The sequence below is a fragment of the Giraffa tippelskirchi genome, chromosome 13 (assembly GCF_054371585.1).
Source record: "Giraffa tippelskirchi isolate mGirTip1 chromosome 13, T2T-mGirTip1v1.2.pri, whole genome shotgun sequence".
Lineage (NCBI taxonomy): Eukaryota > Metazoa > Chordata > Mammalia > Artiodactyla > Giraffidae > Giraffa > Giraffa tippelskirchi.
In genome coordinates, this window is record NC_137287.1 from 48,038,395 (window position 1) to 48,056,872 (window position 18,478).

General features: G+C 39.8%; 1 protein-coding gene across 2 annotated transcripts in view; it reads right to left on the reverse strand.

The window, feature by feature from the left end:
• The window catches only part of SNAP25 (synaptosome associated protein 25), an 85,014-nt gene that overhangs the window by 19,350 nt on the left and 47,186 nt on the right, over positions 1-18,478 (reverse strand). For both annotated transcript variants that reach the window (XM_081559113.1, XM_081559114.1), the window contains exons 2-4: positions 15,226-15,360; positions 13,273-13,314; positions 6,330-6,378 (exon numbers count right to left, since the gene is read on the reverse strand). In XM_081559113.1, coding sequence (XP_081415239.1) covers positions 6,330-6,378; positions 13,273-13,314; positions 15,226-15,297 — 163 coding nt within the window. In that variant the 5' untranslated portion in view covers positions 15,298-15,360. The remainder of the gene's footprint in view (positions 1-6,329; positions 6,379-13,272; positions 13,315-15,225; positions 15,361-18,478) is intronic.

Below are 18,478 nucleotides of genomic sequence, written 5' to 3' on the forward strand. Positions count from 1 at the left end.
AGTGTATTCTCTTGGCAAAACTCTACTAGCCTTTACCCTGCTTTGTTTTATACTCCAAGGCCAAATTTGCCTGTTACTCCAGCTATCTCTTGACTCCCTATTTTTGCATTCCAGTCCCATATAATGAAAAGGACATCTTTTTGGGGTGTTAGTTCTAGAAGGTCTTGTAGGTCTTCACAGAACCGTTCAACTTCAGCTTCTTCAGCATTACTAGTCAGGGCATAGACTTGGATTACTGTGGTATTGAATGGTTTGCCTTGGAATGATCTCAGAACAGAGATCATTCTGTCATTTTTGAGATTGCATCCAAGTACAGTATTTCGGAATCTTTTGTTGACTATGAGGGCTGCTCCATTTCTTCTAAGGGATTCTTGCCCACAGTAGTAGATATAATGGTCATCTGAGTTAAATTCACCCATTCCAGTCCATTTTAGTTCACTGATTCCTAAAATGTCAATGTTCACTCTTGCCATCTCCTGTTTGACCACTTCTAATTTCCCTTGATTCATAAACCTAACATTCCAGGTTCCTATGCAATATTGCTCTTTACAGCATTGGAATTTACTTCCATCACCAGTCACATCCACAATTGGGTATTGCTTTTGCTTTGGCTCTCTCTCTTCATTCTTTCTGGAGTTATTTCTCCACTGTAGCATATTAGGCACCTACCGACCTGGAGGGTTCATCTTTCAGTGTCCTATCTTTCTGCCTTTTCATACTGTTCATGGGGTTCTCAAGGCAAGACTACTGAGGTGGTTTGCCATTCCCTTCTCCAGCGGACCATGTTTTCTCAGAACTCTCCACCATAACCCATCTGTTTTGGGTGGCCCTAGATAGACCGCATGGCTCATTTCCACATGGAGATGTTTGGTGGAAGATGAAAGTGGTTCCTGCAGTGAGATTTCACCTCCTAGATTTATCAAAGTAAAGGTTTCCCTTGGTGTGTTCACTGTGAGTGGCATTAATTGTAAAGAATGATTTAAAATATTGGTTTCTACACTGCTTCAAAAATCTGAAGTCTCTCAGATTCATTCGAGTGATCTTGCCTGAATCTTAGTTGCTCTCATTGAACTTGTGAGAGACTATCTGAGCATTCCTCCTCTCGGGAAGCTCCACCTCCACCAGGCTTCTGGGTTGCTCTGGAGCTCCACGTTCTCCCCCTGTCCCTGAAAGTCTGCCCTCATCAGAAAGGAGCTGAAATGGCCCAGCAGAGTGGCCGAAACCAAGAGGACTGTGGGGAGGTAGGCCCACATTCCCATATCTGGGTAGAGAGGGCAAACATGCTGGGCTCACCCAATAAGCTGAAACATGCCCGGGTTATGGCATGCGGACATACATGCAGGTGTTTGCCCTTCCTAGGGAATTTCTAAAAGTAATATTTTCAGCAAAATATTAACTTTCTGACAACATCTCAGGAGCCCCACTCATTGTGTCTCCAGGGATTAGAAAATAACATAAATAAACGTAAATTGGTGCACAAGTGTTAGATTTCTGAACCAGAGAATTCAGATTAAAACATACAAACAGGCAGGGTCAAATCCCTATTTCTGAGAGTGGGCTTCTGCTATGGGTTGCAGCTTGTACAGCAAAGATCATAGCAAAGTGGAATTCTGGAGCTCTTTCAGAACAGTTGATTCTGAAAACTATTTTATATCTACCAATATTGGCTGAATGTATCATTATATACAATGTAAGTCAAATTCTGAAAAAACATCATGGAACAATTTTGTCATAGATATTCTAATGATAACATTCTTTCCTTTTTCTTGTCCCCTCTTAGAATGTGAATGCTATGAATTCAGGGACTTTTGCTTGTTTTCTTCAGTGCCATGGCACATAGTAGGTACCCCAAATAATATCAATCTTTAGAGTGTAATTGAGTTATGTTTGTTAACATGTTTGGAGTATAGAGACTTCACAGCACTTCAATGATTTCTGTGAAGATATTTCTCAGGAAATGCTTGAAAGCAGTCAATAGCCTCATTCCATTCTGACATGGACAACAACATCTCAGAGATTGATGCAATGCAGTATTCAGGCTTGACTGCTCCTTACCTCCCTAAACTTACTTTCTGACTGTTCTCTGTTTATTTTTGGAGACCGGGAGGGAGATAACATTTCGGATTGGGGGGGGGTATTCCAGTTCATTACACTATATGTTAGGGCAAGAGATTGTTCTTTCTTATTTCTGCCATGATATTTGGATGACTGGTTATTTGTGATTGATCCACCAATGGCAGGATTCTTAGGGATCTAAGTTTAGATATAGTTTCTACCAATAGCTCAGTTGGTAATGAATCTGCCTGCAATGCAGGAGACCCCGGTTCGATTCCTGGGTCGGGAAGACCTGCTGGAGAAGGGATAGGCTACCCATTCCAGTATTCTTGGGCTTCCCTTGTGACTCACCTGGTGAAGGATCCGCCTGCAATGCGGGAGACCTAGGTTTGATCCCTGGGTTGGGAAGATCCCTTGGAGAAGGGAAAGGCTGCCCACTCCAGTATTCTGACCTGGAGAACTCCATGGACTGTATAGTACATGGGGTCGCAAAGAATGGGACACGACTGAGCAACTTTCACTTTCTACTAATATTACTTAAGTAAAGTAGCATGGAGCCATTAGAATCCTCTATCTAGTAAGAAAAAAATAGAAGAATAGCAAGACCCCATGTATAAGACTTCATGAGTGTATCCAGTTACAGATGCTGAGTACATGATTTTAATTTTCCTGAGCATTGATGAACATATAGTAATTAATTTAAATAAATTTAAATAGCCATTTGACTAGTGGCTATCATATTGGACAATAGCAGCTTTAGTCATTCATAAGAGAGATTGGTGAGGGGACTTTAACAAGAGGAATGTTTTCACAAATGCTCTCTTGTAGGGCCATGAACCATTTAGAAATGTTGGCCGACTCTCTGGATGATGGTTTACTTTGCCTTTACTCTACCAGGCAGTGGTCAAAGACTTCACCGTCTAGTTTGGAGTTTTTCCCATGGGATTTCCCCAAAATCCACATTTTCAGCATCTAAACAAACATATAACCCAGCAAAAACCAACAAAAGGGACAAGAGATATGGAATTGAAAGTTTAAATCATCCTACATTAGAGGTAAGGGTATATCAGGGGGATTTCTCTTATAGAACAGAGAAACCCCAGGATGCAGTACAATTCCAGGGCCAGCTGTCATGCTCAGTGTTTCATGGCCTCCTGATACCTGAGTATAAAACAAGAATCCCATAAGGAATTTCTGAGTTCAAGCATTTAGCAGGGCAACCTGGAATGGGTCTTTAGGAGGATAACTGTTTCTTGAGACTTCTGTGCAGCTGAAGGGTAGAAGCAGTCAACACTTTTGGTGTTCAGGCAAAGATAAAATTAGTAGAGCATAAATTGGAGAGAAATTTTAAAGCAATTACTGATCTAAACAACTAAGCACAGCATATACAGCATCCAAATGCATTTACAATGGCAGAGAAGATAGTTGTTGACTCATTTAAAAAGATCCTAATCTCTTCTTACAGTATAAATGAAACATATACCACTTAAGACCAGGCAGAAGCCATCTACTTTTGAAGCTTTACAGTTGTGTGTTTCTCATCAATATCAATTATCCATCATGCATCTGGTAAAACCCAGGTTATCCTAGGAAATATATTCAACCGAGAATTTAGCTGTGAGGCCATAACTGAAATGTCTTAGCTGAGAACATTAACTGTCTTGCAGGGAATATCTGCACTTTTGCTTTGTTTCTCTGAGAATAATATAAAGATATTCTTGGGAATCATTTACATTTAAGAATAATTTATTTTTGCATTTGTTTGGAGATTTTGGCAAATTTTGTCTCTAGATTTGCTTCATTAAAGTACAACGTAATTTGCAACTCAATATCTTACTTACTTTTTTGTTACTTCAGATTTTTATGTATTATTTTTCATGTCTTTATGTCAAAGCTTTATAGTTAAGGGCAAAATGGCATTATCTCGAACCTTTTTCAAACCTTTCTTTCTACTGCAATGCTTCTTTTCTACCCCTTTCATATGCAAGTCATTAACTAAAGAGAGTTAATAAGGTAGAACTCTATATTTCTTGAGTGTATATGTATCAATTTAGCACTGGAAATGAAGTACCAGTCTTCTATATGGGCACATGTTGCCTAATTAAATACAATTTTTAAAAAAAGCAGTGACAGTACATCCTGAGTTTCAAAGTCTGGGACGTTGTTATACAGATCAAGTCAGCAAGTCTTAAAATTTATAGCAAATTTATTTGAGGAGTTCTGAAGACTGCTATAGCTATTGTAATCCCTTCAAAATACAACTCTACTAGACTTCATTATTTTTGTATTAATTTTGCAATTTATATTTTTTTAAATGGGAGGGCAAGTGTTGGGATTGATGTTCACTGTTTTTTTTTAAAAAAAACTTTTCTCTTGATTTTTAAAAACTGGTTAGTATATGTTTATTGGAAAATTTTAATACAAATAAATAATATAGAAACAAATGTCTTTAATGACCGCCATGAGGGTATACTCAGATCTTTTAGTTAGCTGACACCTCCAGCTGTTTCACCTCTATGATCTACCATATTTACATGGAGGCCATGCCCTCTCTGGGATGCTCCTAGCCAACGACTGAGCACAATTTACTAGAGTGGAAGCAATCTTGCCCACCATGGGGTTGCCCCGTTGGGTTGTCTTTGTTCCTGGGCTGCACATCAGTCTGGCTGAGAATTTCTCAGAGCAGCATTGCAGTATGAGATTCCTACCTAATCCTCCGTCCACCCTCTCCCCTCTCAAAAGTGTCAGGCCCACATCACAGAAGGCTCTCCCTGCCTACTCCTGCTCTTTTCCTCTTCACCAATGTATTTCTAATTGATTCCCAGCAGTTGTTTCTCAGAGGACCCCTAAGGGTAGTTCAGTCCCTCCCAGTCCCTGCCCCAACTCCTCAGAGGTCAGTAAATAAAGATTTATATTATATATTGCAATGGTTGCAGACACTTTATGCAGAATTTCTTTCATGGCCATACCATAATTGATGTGGTTGGCCTCTTCATTGCCAGACACTTAGGTTGTCTCCATTTTTACACTATTATAGGTAAGGCATGTATATTTTTCTTCACAGATTTGTCAATGAATATCTGCAGCATCTAAATCTAGGAGTGAAATATCTTGGTTGAAAGATGGGTGCACATCAAAATGTGTGTATATTATCAAATTACTCGTAAACGTTTGTATCAATCAACAATGCCCACATGTAGATTGAGGGTTTCTGTTTTCCTGACATATTCACAGTATTGATTACTAGTTAAAAAAAGTTGTGCCAATTGGCTAAAGAGTGGCATCTTATTACTGTTGTTGAGTAAAGCATAGTTTCATATGTCTACATGTAAGCTGATGATTTACATATTAAGGCAACTTTCCCTCTCAATTTGATATTTATTCCTGGAGTTTGTTTATGATGTTCCATGTTTTAAATAAATGTTACCTTTTTATCTTTGATATTTAAAAATCTCTCATGATTGCTGAGAGTTTTCTAATGCCGACATCAAATACAAACAAAGAGAAAATATTTCTGCCAAATCTGTTTGTTATGATAAGAATTTAGAATGGAATCAGGCAACTAACTTCTAGCTAGAATTAAAGCATCACTGAATGACTAGACGTATAAGTCAAAGGGAAAAATGTTAGTACTCCCTTCTAGATTCTACCGTAGACTATAAAGATGCTATACTAAAATGCTGGTACTCTGATTTTCACTGCCTCTATTTTTATAATTAAATGAAAAAGTTCAAATATTTTAAGTGGTTCAGTTTTCCATCTTCCAATGATTTCCCTCAGTTTATGTCCTGTTAAAAAAAAGCTTCTAGTTATTTAAGGAACTCTCATAATGACTTATAAATCAAAACTGCCAGATGCTGAATTAGGATGGTCAAAATAAATGGACAATGTGGTACACAATTTTCTCATTCTATCTAGTAATTATTAGAACACCAAACTTATGGGAAAGATTGGGGCTAAGGGGGAGAATCCCCAAACTGTCCAAAATATTATCATTTAAAAAATTCAAACAAATGACTTTTGCCTTCAAAATTCTTTTACCCCAACACATGTAACAGGGAGTGTAGTACCATTTATTCAACCATGAAGACATTTCTATGTGTATACCAATTTCTTTAAGAGAAAAAGGAACAAAAAAATAAGATGAAAACTAGAACTCTTACATTTATATATGTGCATAACACATGTAATGACCACCTGTGGATGCACAAATCATTTTAAAATGCATTTTATTCAGAGGAGGAATTGTTCTTACTGAAGAAATCTGAACTTACCTCCTTGTTCATCCAACATTACCAAAGTCCTGATACCAGCATCTTTACTCTACATTCCAATAATGGTAGCAAAGTGGAAAAAGAGTTAGAGAGAGAGAAAAGAGAGAAAGAGAAATCAGTAAGGGGACAATTAGCCCTAGGAATGGAAAATGAAGAAGGATCAAAGGAAAAAGAGGATGACAATATGGTGAAGAATATTAGGGGCTGGGGAGGGACTCAGAGGAGTGGGTCACTTATGGACTTGATCATTCAGTGATTCTCAGATAGAAGAGGGGGATACAGCTCAGTCTTCAAGGGGTAGGACTGGGGTTGGGGCTTGACATGGACTTAGAATACACACATATAATATCATACCATGATTTTATATCTGGGAAATAAAAATGCCTATAGTTTTGGTAACACCAACCACAGAAAGAAAAGTCTTTCAAAATCTTTGAGACTAAAACTTCTCTGGCTTGATATATCAGAAAGTTTCCACCAGTGATTTGGGGAAGGGTGGTCCACTGGGAAGATGTGTGTGGAATCTTGTGTGGGAGGTGGGGTGAGATTTTTAGGGTTATCAAAAAAGATGACTGCATCACAAAGGTTGAGAAATACAGCTCAAAAGGAAATTCAACCTTCCATTTATTTTTCTCTATGGAGAGGTATTCTACAAGATTTAGAAAAGGGATTGAAAGATGAGACATAAGGGCTTTTTCTAATGAAATCTAAAATTCTGCACAACAATATAGTGTGAGAAAATAATTCATCCACAAGTTTTACTGCAGTTTTTCGGGTCAGGAGAAGTCTATAATAGGCACCCACACCTTACTCCTTATCATCTCAATATGTCCAACAGCCCTGCACTATTTTGTGGAGGAAAGTGGGAGTTGGTGGTGGGTGGGAAAAGGAACAGAGATATTTGTACTGCTCATACTTAGGAATCATCATTTCCAGGAATTCTAACTAGTTAAATGAAGACCTTCCATTTTACAGGGTGACTGTTGATAGGTATTAAATGGTACTGCTTACAGTTTGGATTAGCTGGTTTTCCAAGGAACACTCATAGCAGCCCTGAGAATAAATTCTAAAATAACACATCTCTAATGGCTCCTTTTATTTTCTACTGGTTTACAGTAAACTGAGAGAGAGGGATGTTACTGGAGGTCAACAGAAGGTTTGGGTTGTTGTTGTTGTTTGAACAGTTCTTCAATGATTCAATTCCAATAGTGCTTAAAAAAATTAAAACAATGAAAATTATTTCTGTGAGCTTTTATAAACTCATCATTTCAGAAAATGTGTGCAGTTAACTCCCCCAGACAGAAAAGTCTACTTGGCTTTTTTTAAAAAAAATTTGAATGAAAGGTTCTTTAAAGTGCTGTACAATTTTCCCAAGGTTCACATACCTGATTCCATATATCTCATAATAGCCCCCTTTCTACCCGACCCCCATATGGCCCCTTCCCTTTTCCCACTGGCAACCATGAGCTTGTTCTCTGTATCTGTGAGTCTGCTTCTGTTTTGTTATAGTCACTAGTTTGTTGTGTTTTTTAGATTCCACATAAAAGTGATATCATATGGTATTTGTCTTTCTCTGTCTTATTTCACTTAGCACAATACCCTCCAAGTCCATCCATGTTGCTGCAAATGGCAAAATGTCATTTCTTTTTTACGACAAATAGTATGCCATTATGTGTATATATATACCATAGCTTCTTTATCCATTTATCTGTTGATGGACACTTCAGTCATTCCCATACCTTGGCAGCCGTAAATAATGCCGCTATGAACACTGGGGTGCATGTATCTTTCTGAATTAGTGTTTAAACACATTTTGATAAACTTTAGCTGCAAATTCAGGATATAGTTTTGAGAGTGATGGCTCAGCATGACTTCAAGAGTCATTGACAGCACAGATTCTGAAGCTAGACTCTGCCCTGGAATCCTGGTGATTTTCTTTCCTGGCTACGGGTCCTTGGGCAAGGGTCTTAATTGTTCTGGGCCTCAGTTCTCTCATTTGTAATATAGTGATCATAATGGTTCATATCTCACTGAGTTGTTACTTGAATTCAATGAATTAATAATAGTCAGCATGTGCTAGAACGGTGCCTGGCCTATAGTTAGCATTACAGTCAGGTTACTAAAATAAACACATTCACAAACTGCATCTATAGCAGGATATCTGGGCAAACTAAAATATCATCATTACCAACTACCATAAGAAGCTTCTAGATTACTGCTTCTCAAATTTGATATGCATATGAATCCCCTGCATAGGAAACATCTTGTTAAAATATAGATCCTGATTCAGTAGGACTGGGACAGAGCCTAAGATTTTGCATTTTGAACAAGCTCATCAATGCTGGATGGTGCAAGGACATACACTAGCAGCAAGATTCTAGACCCCAGAAGATACTTCAAAACCTTGTTCTTCAATGTGCTATAAATGGAAATTCATCTACACTAGCCTGAACTTTAACAGGGGTTTCCCTCGTAACTCACTTGGTATAGAATCTGCCTGTAGTGCAGGAGACCTAGGTTCAATTCCTGGGTTGGGAAGATCCCTTGGAGAAGGAAATGGCAACCCACTCCAGTACGCTTGCCTGGAGAATCCCATGGACAGAGGAGCCTGGTAGACTACATTAATTTCTGTGCCCCTTTTCTGAAAATTTTAGCCATTGCTTATGAGAAGAATTTTAAGAAGCAGACGGCTCATTCAGACATACAGATGTGATAATGCAAGTTCTGGTGAGGACAGGGTCATCTTAGGGTGCATCTTCTTTTGTGAGGACCCAACTCAAGGTCATGTATGAGATCTCTGTTCCATTTTATTGGGCACAGAGGGTGGGCAACAGATGAGTGATTTCAGTTTAGTCAACCCAGCTCTCAGCTGCTGACCCTTTTTGCTCTACTCATTTATTTTATATGAAGCCCTGCAAGTATAATTTCCTCTTTGTTCAATTTGGCGCTCAATATTTCATTGCTGGAATGATTCACTGCACAATCCAGATATGCCCCAATTTGGGAGAACAGAAGTGGTGAGCACAGATCAGAAAGTCAGGAATACTGGATCATGTTAGCTCAGCCAGCAACTGAGATTGGGGAACAGTCACTTGACCTTTCTAGATGCTTCCCTATGTTTTTCTTTAAAAAAAAAAATTAACTAACTTATTTTAATTGGAGGGTAATTACTTTACAGTATTGTGGTGGTTTTTGCCATGCATCGACATGAATCAGTCACAGGTGCACACGTGTCCCCCATCCTGAAGCCCCTCCCACCTCCCTCCCCACCCCAACCCTCTGGGTTGTCCCAGAGCACTGGCTTTTAGTGCCCTGCTGCATGCATCGAACTTGCACTGGTCTAGATGCTTCCCCATGTTTCAGATAAGGATAGAGAGGCTAAATAAAACTGGGAAGTTCCTAGGTTGGTTCATTCACTCATTTGTTCATTCACTAAATGGTTATTAAGCTTCTACTCCGCCCCTGGAACTAAGGTAAGGTCCAGACAAATACATGGCTGAGAAGATGAGTATTACGTTTTAATAGCAAGGAGGCAGAGGAGGTGGTCCTATATTTGTCTTAGTTCAATTCTTGGTTCCTGTTTGAGATTCCTGGGAAACCTGTCCACCTAATAACAAAGGGAGCTGGAGATGTCAGAGACTTTTTTTTTTCATTTCTTTTTATTTACTTTTTATTTCTCTGCCTTATTTTTTTTCTTGCTGATGAACTAAGACAATGTTTATAGAACATTTTAAAGTATTTCTTTTGTCACCCTGAAATGTTTTCTCCAAAGTCCAATACACCTGAACTAAAACTAGGCCAGTCCGAGTTCCAAAACACCCTCCCATCTGTCTATCTGAAAACAATTGTGCAGCCCAATTTTCCCCCTTTGGTAGAAAGTATGGCATAATAAAGACATAGCTTCAGAATACTTATTTTCTTCTTGTGGCCAAAGTGTTTCAAAAGATAAGGTGGAATGAAAAGAAAAGATGCTAAAACACCCATCAACACTGGGGAGCCCTCAGGAACCACCACTGCATGAAGCTCTGTGTGGGGCTTTAGGATCAGCCTGCCCTACAGCAGCTTGGCTTTTCCTGGTTTAGTTTCATAGCCCAAGGCATTAACGTGTAGACACCATTTCCTACAGTTAGTATTAGCAGAATCAGCTTTTTTGCCTGGAATCAAATCGTCCCTCCTTGAAAACAGTTATGACTCTCCCTCTAGAATTCACTGTCCTCTCCTTTGTGCTCCTAAGGCAGGTGTAGTCTTGACTTTGGAGAACTATTTTCATAAGTTTTCCTGCATGATATCCATTTTTATTTTCCACCCCCAGAGTCAGGCATTCCGTAAATACTTGTTGAAATGCATCCATCAAAACAGCCAATTCCCAACTCCAGCCTAAGAACCAAGTGCTATGTGATTTCCAATCTTTTTATGTATATATGGTATTTAGCTTTTCTGAACTTTCTCCACTGACCTCCGTGTGACTTTACATTGTCCTTGATAGGCTCATGATACCTTCTATTAAAAAGTAAGTCTCCACGCTTCCACTCTGTTATACCCTGAAGTCCATGAGAGGTGGCACAAAGTTCTATATTCCACTGAAAGTGGAACTGTTTACCTTAGGGAGACTTATCTTTCCTGTCTTTAAGATTGAATTTCAATAAGCATTCAGCTCAATTCAAATTATATGGCACTGATGTACTTTGGGATCATGGGCAAGATCCTGGTACTTCAATGCTCGAATCTTCCTAATGATTTCTGCCCTTGATGAATATTTAATGCTGATTCTCTTTAAAGAGAATTTCCTTCTTGATTGAAAAGTAGAACATCATCTGACTAGCCAATGCCCTAGACATAAGGGGTGTCTGACCATCAATATAAAATAACCCAGGAGGATATAAGAGCAACCAATCTAGTCTCATTATGCCTTGCTCATAACTTCCTAAGGATCGAAAGTCTAATAGCCTCCTCTCTCTCATTAGAGGTAGGCGATAGCATCCATCTGCTTCATCCCCTGATCTAAGATGCAACTTTATGCTTGATGCAGAAACACTTAGGAGAAACAAAAATGTATGATTTGAGAATCCTACTTCAATCAATAGAGCTTTTGAGATGTTTTCCTCCAGAATAAATTCTTTTCCAAGACTGGCCAACACTGCCTGCAATTTAAGAAGACACACAAAAGAGAAGTGTGCACAACCCAAAGACTCAGGTTGGGAAGGGGCGGGGGGAAAGGTGTGGTGGATGCATTCTCTATCACTTGTCATGTTCTAGGCAGTGTTCCAACATTGCACAGGTGGGCAAACTGGTGATAGTTTCTGTAGATTAGAAATTTGCTTCACACATGCATATAGAAATGAAATGAAATATGAGCTTGGAGGCCACAGTTGAAGGTCATACAGATGTATCATTATATATCAAGATAATGACATCAGCTGACTTCCAAGCTCCCTTCCTTCCAGTCACCGTGATAGCTCATGTGGGCATGTTACTCAGGTTTATTCTTTTCACTTGTTCTCACGACGGGTTGAGGGGCAACACGTTTATTCAGAAAGCCTTGCCAGAACTCTTATATTTAGTATATCTGCTTCCTTCTTGGTCCTCCAGTATTTCCGCATGAGTGGTGTTCCCAGGATGGAGCAGAGAAAATATTTCTCTTCATTAGGAGAGTGAAGGTTGCTTCCTTGTGTGCCTGCCACAGGCCCCTGGCTGACCTGCCTTCCTATGGGGACCAAGCTTGTTACACTGCAGGCTCACACTATCATTTTTCATGACAGCAGATTTCGTTTAGCGGCCCGCCCCCACCCTCCCCAGGGGTACTCCAAGTTCTTGGTTGCCACCTTCTCCTCCGCTTCCTGTGACAATTCACATTTAGCTTTATTTCATTCTTAGCTGAGAAGCTGAAGCTGCAGAAATAAGGGGAAATGATGGCTTCTCTACTGTGAGAGATGGCTGCCCTTCCCTTTCACCTTATAAAATTTGTCTTTTTCTCCTTTCATGTCATTGCATAAGCAATTAACAGTGGCATGAGGCCAGTAGGCTCATTGAATCATTCTGCTAGAAAACTCCCAAGATCTCTGAAGATGATACCCACACATGAATTCATATGTTGATAAATATTTTCAAAGCATAGCTAAAATAGCATCTCACTGAATAAAAATGATTAGACTTGTTTTATCCAGTTAAGATAAACATAGCTCATCCTATTCTTTTTCTACTTCATCTCTCTCAGTGGACAAGTTCAATTAATCCATTTATTCTTCCTGGTTGACTGCTGCTCTCCCAAATTGGAATAAGTGGAGTTTATTGCAAATGCCCTTTTGATTCCATTATTGCTATCTGCCCTATTTTACCCATTTAAAAATAGTCAAGGATTCATTAACCATGCCTTGCAAATGAATGTTCAATCCAGAGTCAGGAATGAAAAAAGAGCTTCTATATTTATATGACTATACTTACTGCTTCCTTTTATTAAGGAATTTTCCTATTATTTCATGAATTTTAGTGCCTGACTCTAAATCTAACAATTTTTGAAAACATGATGACACTATGGAGACATATTTTTAAAAGTCATACATGTGGCTAAAGTCAGAACAGAAAGCCAAGATTAGATGCAATTTAGAGGCATCAAAATCAGTATAAATGAGGATTTTTATGTGGACAATTCTTTTGTACATTAAAAAAAATCACTGATATTTTTTTGAGATTTCTTGGAAGCATTTATTTACTTGGAAATATCATTTTCCTCTGCTTTCCAGACTTAGCTTGGGCTGTAGGGAGAGTGAATACTTTGATGTCTACTTGGCAGCTTAAATACAGCATCTCCTTCATTACGTGGCTTTCTGGTACCTACGTTCACACTGAAATCAAACGGACAGTGGCCAAGGGAAGGACAAAGGGCCTAGGCAAAGAATACGTCAGCCAAAGGGAATGTTCATTTTAAAATACGGTCACTCCTTACCTCTTCAACCAGTTGAAGCATACGACGGGTGCTTTCCAGAGACTAAGACAAAAAAACATAAATATTATGAGTGCAAGATCCAGAGGTCGAGGAAAATCAGAAAAGTTTCTTCACTTGGGAATCACATGGGGCCATTATCACATGTTCTTTGAAGTTTGTAACAGAAACACAACTTCAATCTCTTTCCTATCAGGCTTTCTACATAATAAGATTCCTTAAAGCAATTACATTAAAGCTGATTGTCATAAAATCAGAACCATATGAAGCTGATCTTGGTATCAAAGACAAAGTAATCTGGAAAAGATAATTCTGCATGTGGAGGAGTCATGAAAAATTATCTCAAATACTCAGAGGACTAACTTGGTCTCCCTGGATGAAGAATATTGAATTTTAAAGACATTGTTTTTCATGAATTGAGCTGGATCTAACATCAACTTTCTTATAAATCTCTTAGAAACACAATTGGAAGTTCTTATCAGTACAAATTAAGTTGTTGCCCTAGGGTGGAAAAAAAATCAAGTGTGTTTGAAATGACTAGCTTACAGGAGACAGCTATAATTATCTCCATCCTGAGATAAGAAAAAATGAATTCAGCACTGGTCCCTTGGGCATAGTGTGGTCACTTTTTTCTCAGTTCTTTTGAAATTATTAGATTTCAGCAACGAGTGTGATTTCTCAAAAGCTGTGCTTTTAAGTGACAAACTTATTTGGGACAAGAGTTTTCAGGAACATGAAGCATGTTCATTTTCTGGGAAGAACTGTCAGCAGGCTGCTTTTTGAAATAGAAGAGCTGTAAGCAGTAGTGTGCTGGTAAATGCCTAACAATAGGCTCACCAGGAAAAAAATATGTGTGTTATTTTAATGATATAAAGGATGGATATAAATGACATAAAGGATGCTATTTATATAATAGCATAAAACTTACCACTAATAATAAAATACATAATACTTTTTACTGCAAATTCCATATAGCCAATAGATTTTCACAGAAAGCTTTGTTTATTTTGTTGAACTCTTGTGTCCACAGCTAAGCATCCAGACAACTAGCAGAGCTCTGGCATGAACACTGGTTGATATTTTCATTTACATTAATGAATAAAAGCAAAGTGAAGGAAGATGTATGTTGCAATTCTATTCATTTGTCAATGATGCAAGTGGCTTCTCTGTTGAAGACAATCATAGTTTTCAAATACTGGAAGATTTTCTCAGTTTTTGTGTGTGTGTGTGTGTGTGTGTGTGTGTTTTATAGTGTAATAGCTGTGGATGTTCATCCTTCAAAATTTAATTTGTTATTAATATTTTTCCACTTTCTTAAGTCTAGAGGATCAACAAAACAATAGGTCAAGTCCTGATTTGTAGTGTTTGCAGATTCCATGGTCTAAATATTTTTTCCCTCTCTGATTTCTAAGTACATGATGGTGTCACCGAAGGTAAACTTGGGAGGGTTCAATGGTCACATGCTGGTAGACTATATGCTCACACTACAGATACTGCACATGTCAAAAACTTTGAAAGCATAGATCGTAGTAAAATCATTAGGATGTGATGAGGTTTAAGTATTTATTACCTTTGATTTTAATAGAATCTATTTAATTTCAGTTTATATAATTCAATTTTAATACCAGCTTGCAAAGTTCTGGACAATGTAACAACCAGTGTTCAGAAGTGAGCCATTTCCTGCACAACACTGGCTGTAAGACATCCAGAGACGTTGCTTTTCTCAGAGGATCTTGACTTCTCTAGATTTCTACAAGTTGGGAGTTTGGGCTCAGTCACTGATCTGCATGTAAGTTTTATAACCAACCCATTCCTGTCTGCAGAGGCCTTAGGTATACAGGAAATCAATGTTTCTTGTTCTGAAACACGAGAAGCTCTTTCCCCACCTCAGCCTGACTAAAACAGACTACGTGGTTGCCCATCTCCTGCTTGCTTCCCAGGGCGGGGTTCTATCACCTCATCGGCCAGCTGGTCAGCTCTCCGCTGCATCTCCTCCAGCTCATTGCGCATGTCCGCGTCCTCAGCCATGGTAGCGGTGTGGGCTGGCTGTGCTCCTGGGTCGGGGCGTCAAGGACGGCTTGGCCACGGAACCTGGAAAGAAGCAGATTTGACTATATGAGTGTTTCTATGTATACACGCTGTTGTGCCAAACTAGGGGAAGCTCTAAATGGTCCACACTGCCTCCATGCCTCAGAAATCTTCTGAGTTGGAAGCGGTACTCAGACAGGAGTGCACAGAATTACGCTGCTTCTCCAAAAGCCACGTGAGTGCCTTGCTGCCTACTTTACAGTGGAGCTAGATACCTGTCTACCCATGAAGCATTCTTAAAGTTACACACCACCCACGTTTGGAATGGAAGAATGTGGTTCTGGGTTAGATTCATTTAACCTTGCATTTATTTATTTTTATTTTATTCTTATAAGCTTTACTGAGGCATAATTGGCATACAATAAATCTCACATCTTTGAAGTATACACTTTGAGACATCTTGATACATACTCCCAAGGAAACCATGATCGCAATTAAGAAAATAAACATATCCATCACCCCCCAGAAGTTTCCTCTCAGGCCCTTTGTAATCCTACCCGTCCACTCACTCCATCACATTGTACCCCATGTACCCCTCCCTCCCAGTGCTAAGACAATGGCTTATCTGCCTTCTGTCACTATGAATTAGTTTGCATTTCCTAGAACTTTATACAAATGGAATGATACAGCATGGACTTTTATTTGAGTAGTATTCTATTGTATTTAGAAGCAAAAAACAGAAAATCTTTAGTCTCTTCCAGTTATTATCACAGATTGTTGGGAGGGCTTATGTGGGGGGTGCATAGAAATTTTTCCAAAGAAGAAGGGATACTTGGTGGTGAAACATGACCTGTACATTTTCCTGGCCATGCTCTTGAAATCCTGTATGGTGCAAATTACAAGTAACCAGACTGCTCCTTCCAGAGCCAGTCAGCCCCTTGCTTCCCCTCCCCACCTCTTCCTCCATGTTAGTCACCAGAGTAAGTTCTCATGATATGACATAGAGCTGTAAATGCTTTGCGTTTTAGCATAAGTCTCCATTTTAGAAATTAGGGATCTAGGAAACAGAAATCGGAAGCAATTTTTATACCAAACCACTCCTGAACCTTGAGATGAGCAGAAACAAAATTCCCATGATCCTCTGTGGCTGGGATCTGCTCTCCAGGATAAAGTGGTAACCTAGCGGCAACACTGGGTACATCATAGGTTGTAGCTGTGATGTTAGAAAGGCCTGGGTGGACTGTTGGCTCTGGCACTCAGCTGCTGGGTAACTCTGGGCAAGTGTATCAATGTCTCTGAGCCCCGCTTTCTCAACAGGGCGAATAATACCAGTCTCTTTGGCTTCTGGCGGCGGGGGGGAGGGGGCATATATTATAGGACATTCTGATCAACCTCATTTGTAAGGATGTGGGAACTTAATAATCAAAAAGGCTTGCACCTTCAGGATAAACCTGTAGCCTTTGCCAAAAGTTGAACCAATCTAGTGTTTCTTAATTAGCTTTCCTTTACTGGTGACTGGGCGGGAGGCATGTTGCTGCAGTGCTGAGCACCCATGGAGGCCTGAAACCCGGGGAACCAGCAGAGGGCCTGAGTCTCCAGTCTCCAAGCAGTACCTCTCAAAGGATTTCCACGTGGAAACAAACAAGAGCGCCTTCACCCCTGTTCTCATCTTTGTGTTTCTGCTACCTTGGTGGAACTTCTTTCAGCCTAAGCAAGAAACCTACCTTTCCTTTAAATAGGCCAGTATGTTAGAAGGCAGAGGTCTATGTGCTTTCAGATCTGTAGCATTGTTGCTGTTTCCCACTCCTCTAATCTGTTTGCTTATGGATGAGCCCTGTCTCTCTCTCAATTACACACACACACACACACACACACACACACACACACACACATGTGTCTCATGTGTTTCCTTGGCAATCTCCTCTTAAAGTTGCTGTTCTCAGCACTTGAAGAACAGCTGCAGGGGCCACTATGCTCAAGCTCATGGTCACCTACAGGGATCTGGCAATTCGGCAGTTGGCACAGTGGCAGCAAAACCATGTGATAGACACCTTGGTTTTTTTTTTTTTATCACTTTCACAATCCCCCCTCCCTAGCTGCTCCCAGCCTTTGTCTTGCTCTAAAGAGTGGGGGTATGTCTGTGATTGGGGGCTGGTGATGCATCTGACAGATCTCAGATGCATAGTATTTCAAAGCTGAGATAGCAGTGTCCATTCTCCTGGTAAGAATAGAGGGAACAAAAGCACGGCATGCACCTCCAGATCTTCTGTTGGGATGTTTATTGTTGGTATTTGGTAAATCATCCCCACACCCCCCAAACCCATGCATATTAGATTCTAAGAGACAGCACCAGAAGAAGCATAATGATACTGATTAGCAGTAATTTCAGTAGCTGAAAGAATGTTAATAGTGAAGTGGCATTTATTATCCAGGTGACACTCAACACTTCACTCAGATTAGCATATAACCTCCATCTTGGGTGTTGTCCGAGCTGGTAGTGTGGCCTCAGCCAGCAAAGCCTGTTTAGTAAGTGAGGAAATTAGAAGCAGAGCCACTCAAATCTGTTCCCTGGGGCTCTGATGTAAAGTCTCTCTCTCAGTCTATTAAAGGCCCAACAGTATCCTATTAATTACCTCAAATCACTAGTGTTTAGTTTATCAAAGGGTCTAGTCCCTAGTAGGTGTTCAATTCACATTAAATGACTTGTTGAATGAATGAACGGACCATTCTGACACCCCTAGGTGGCATTTGACGCTTTCAAGATAGCGATTTTCCAGATGTGGTCCAGGGAAGTACCTCTAAAACTTCAATGGGCATCAGAATCACCGGAAACCTTATTGAAACAAATCGCTAGTTCTCACTCTCAGAGATTCTGAGTCAGTTAGACAGAAGTAGGGTCCCAGATCCTGCATTTCTAACAAGTATCCTGGAGATACTGGTGTTGTTGGTCCACAGAACGCACTTTGAGTGGCTCTGCTCCTCAGAACACTCCCCCGGAATGTTAATAAGTGTCCCCAGGTGGGGTGGGGCAAGGTCCTGTGGTTGTTTAGAGTTGGAGAAACAGTGGGCTCAACCAGGGGCTTCCGGAAATCATGGTCAAATCCAGATCACTGCCTGCTTTTATTCTGGCTGTACGTGAAGGATGGTTTTTACATTATAAGATGGTTAAAAAGACTCAAAG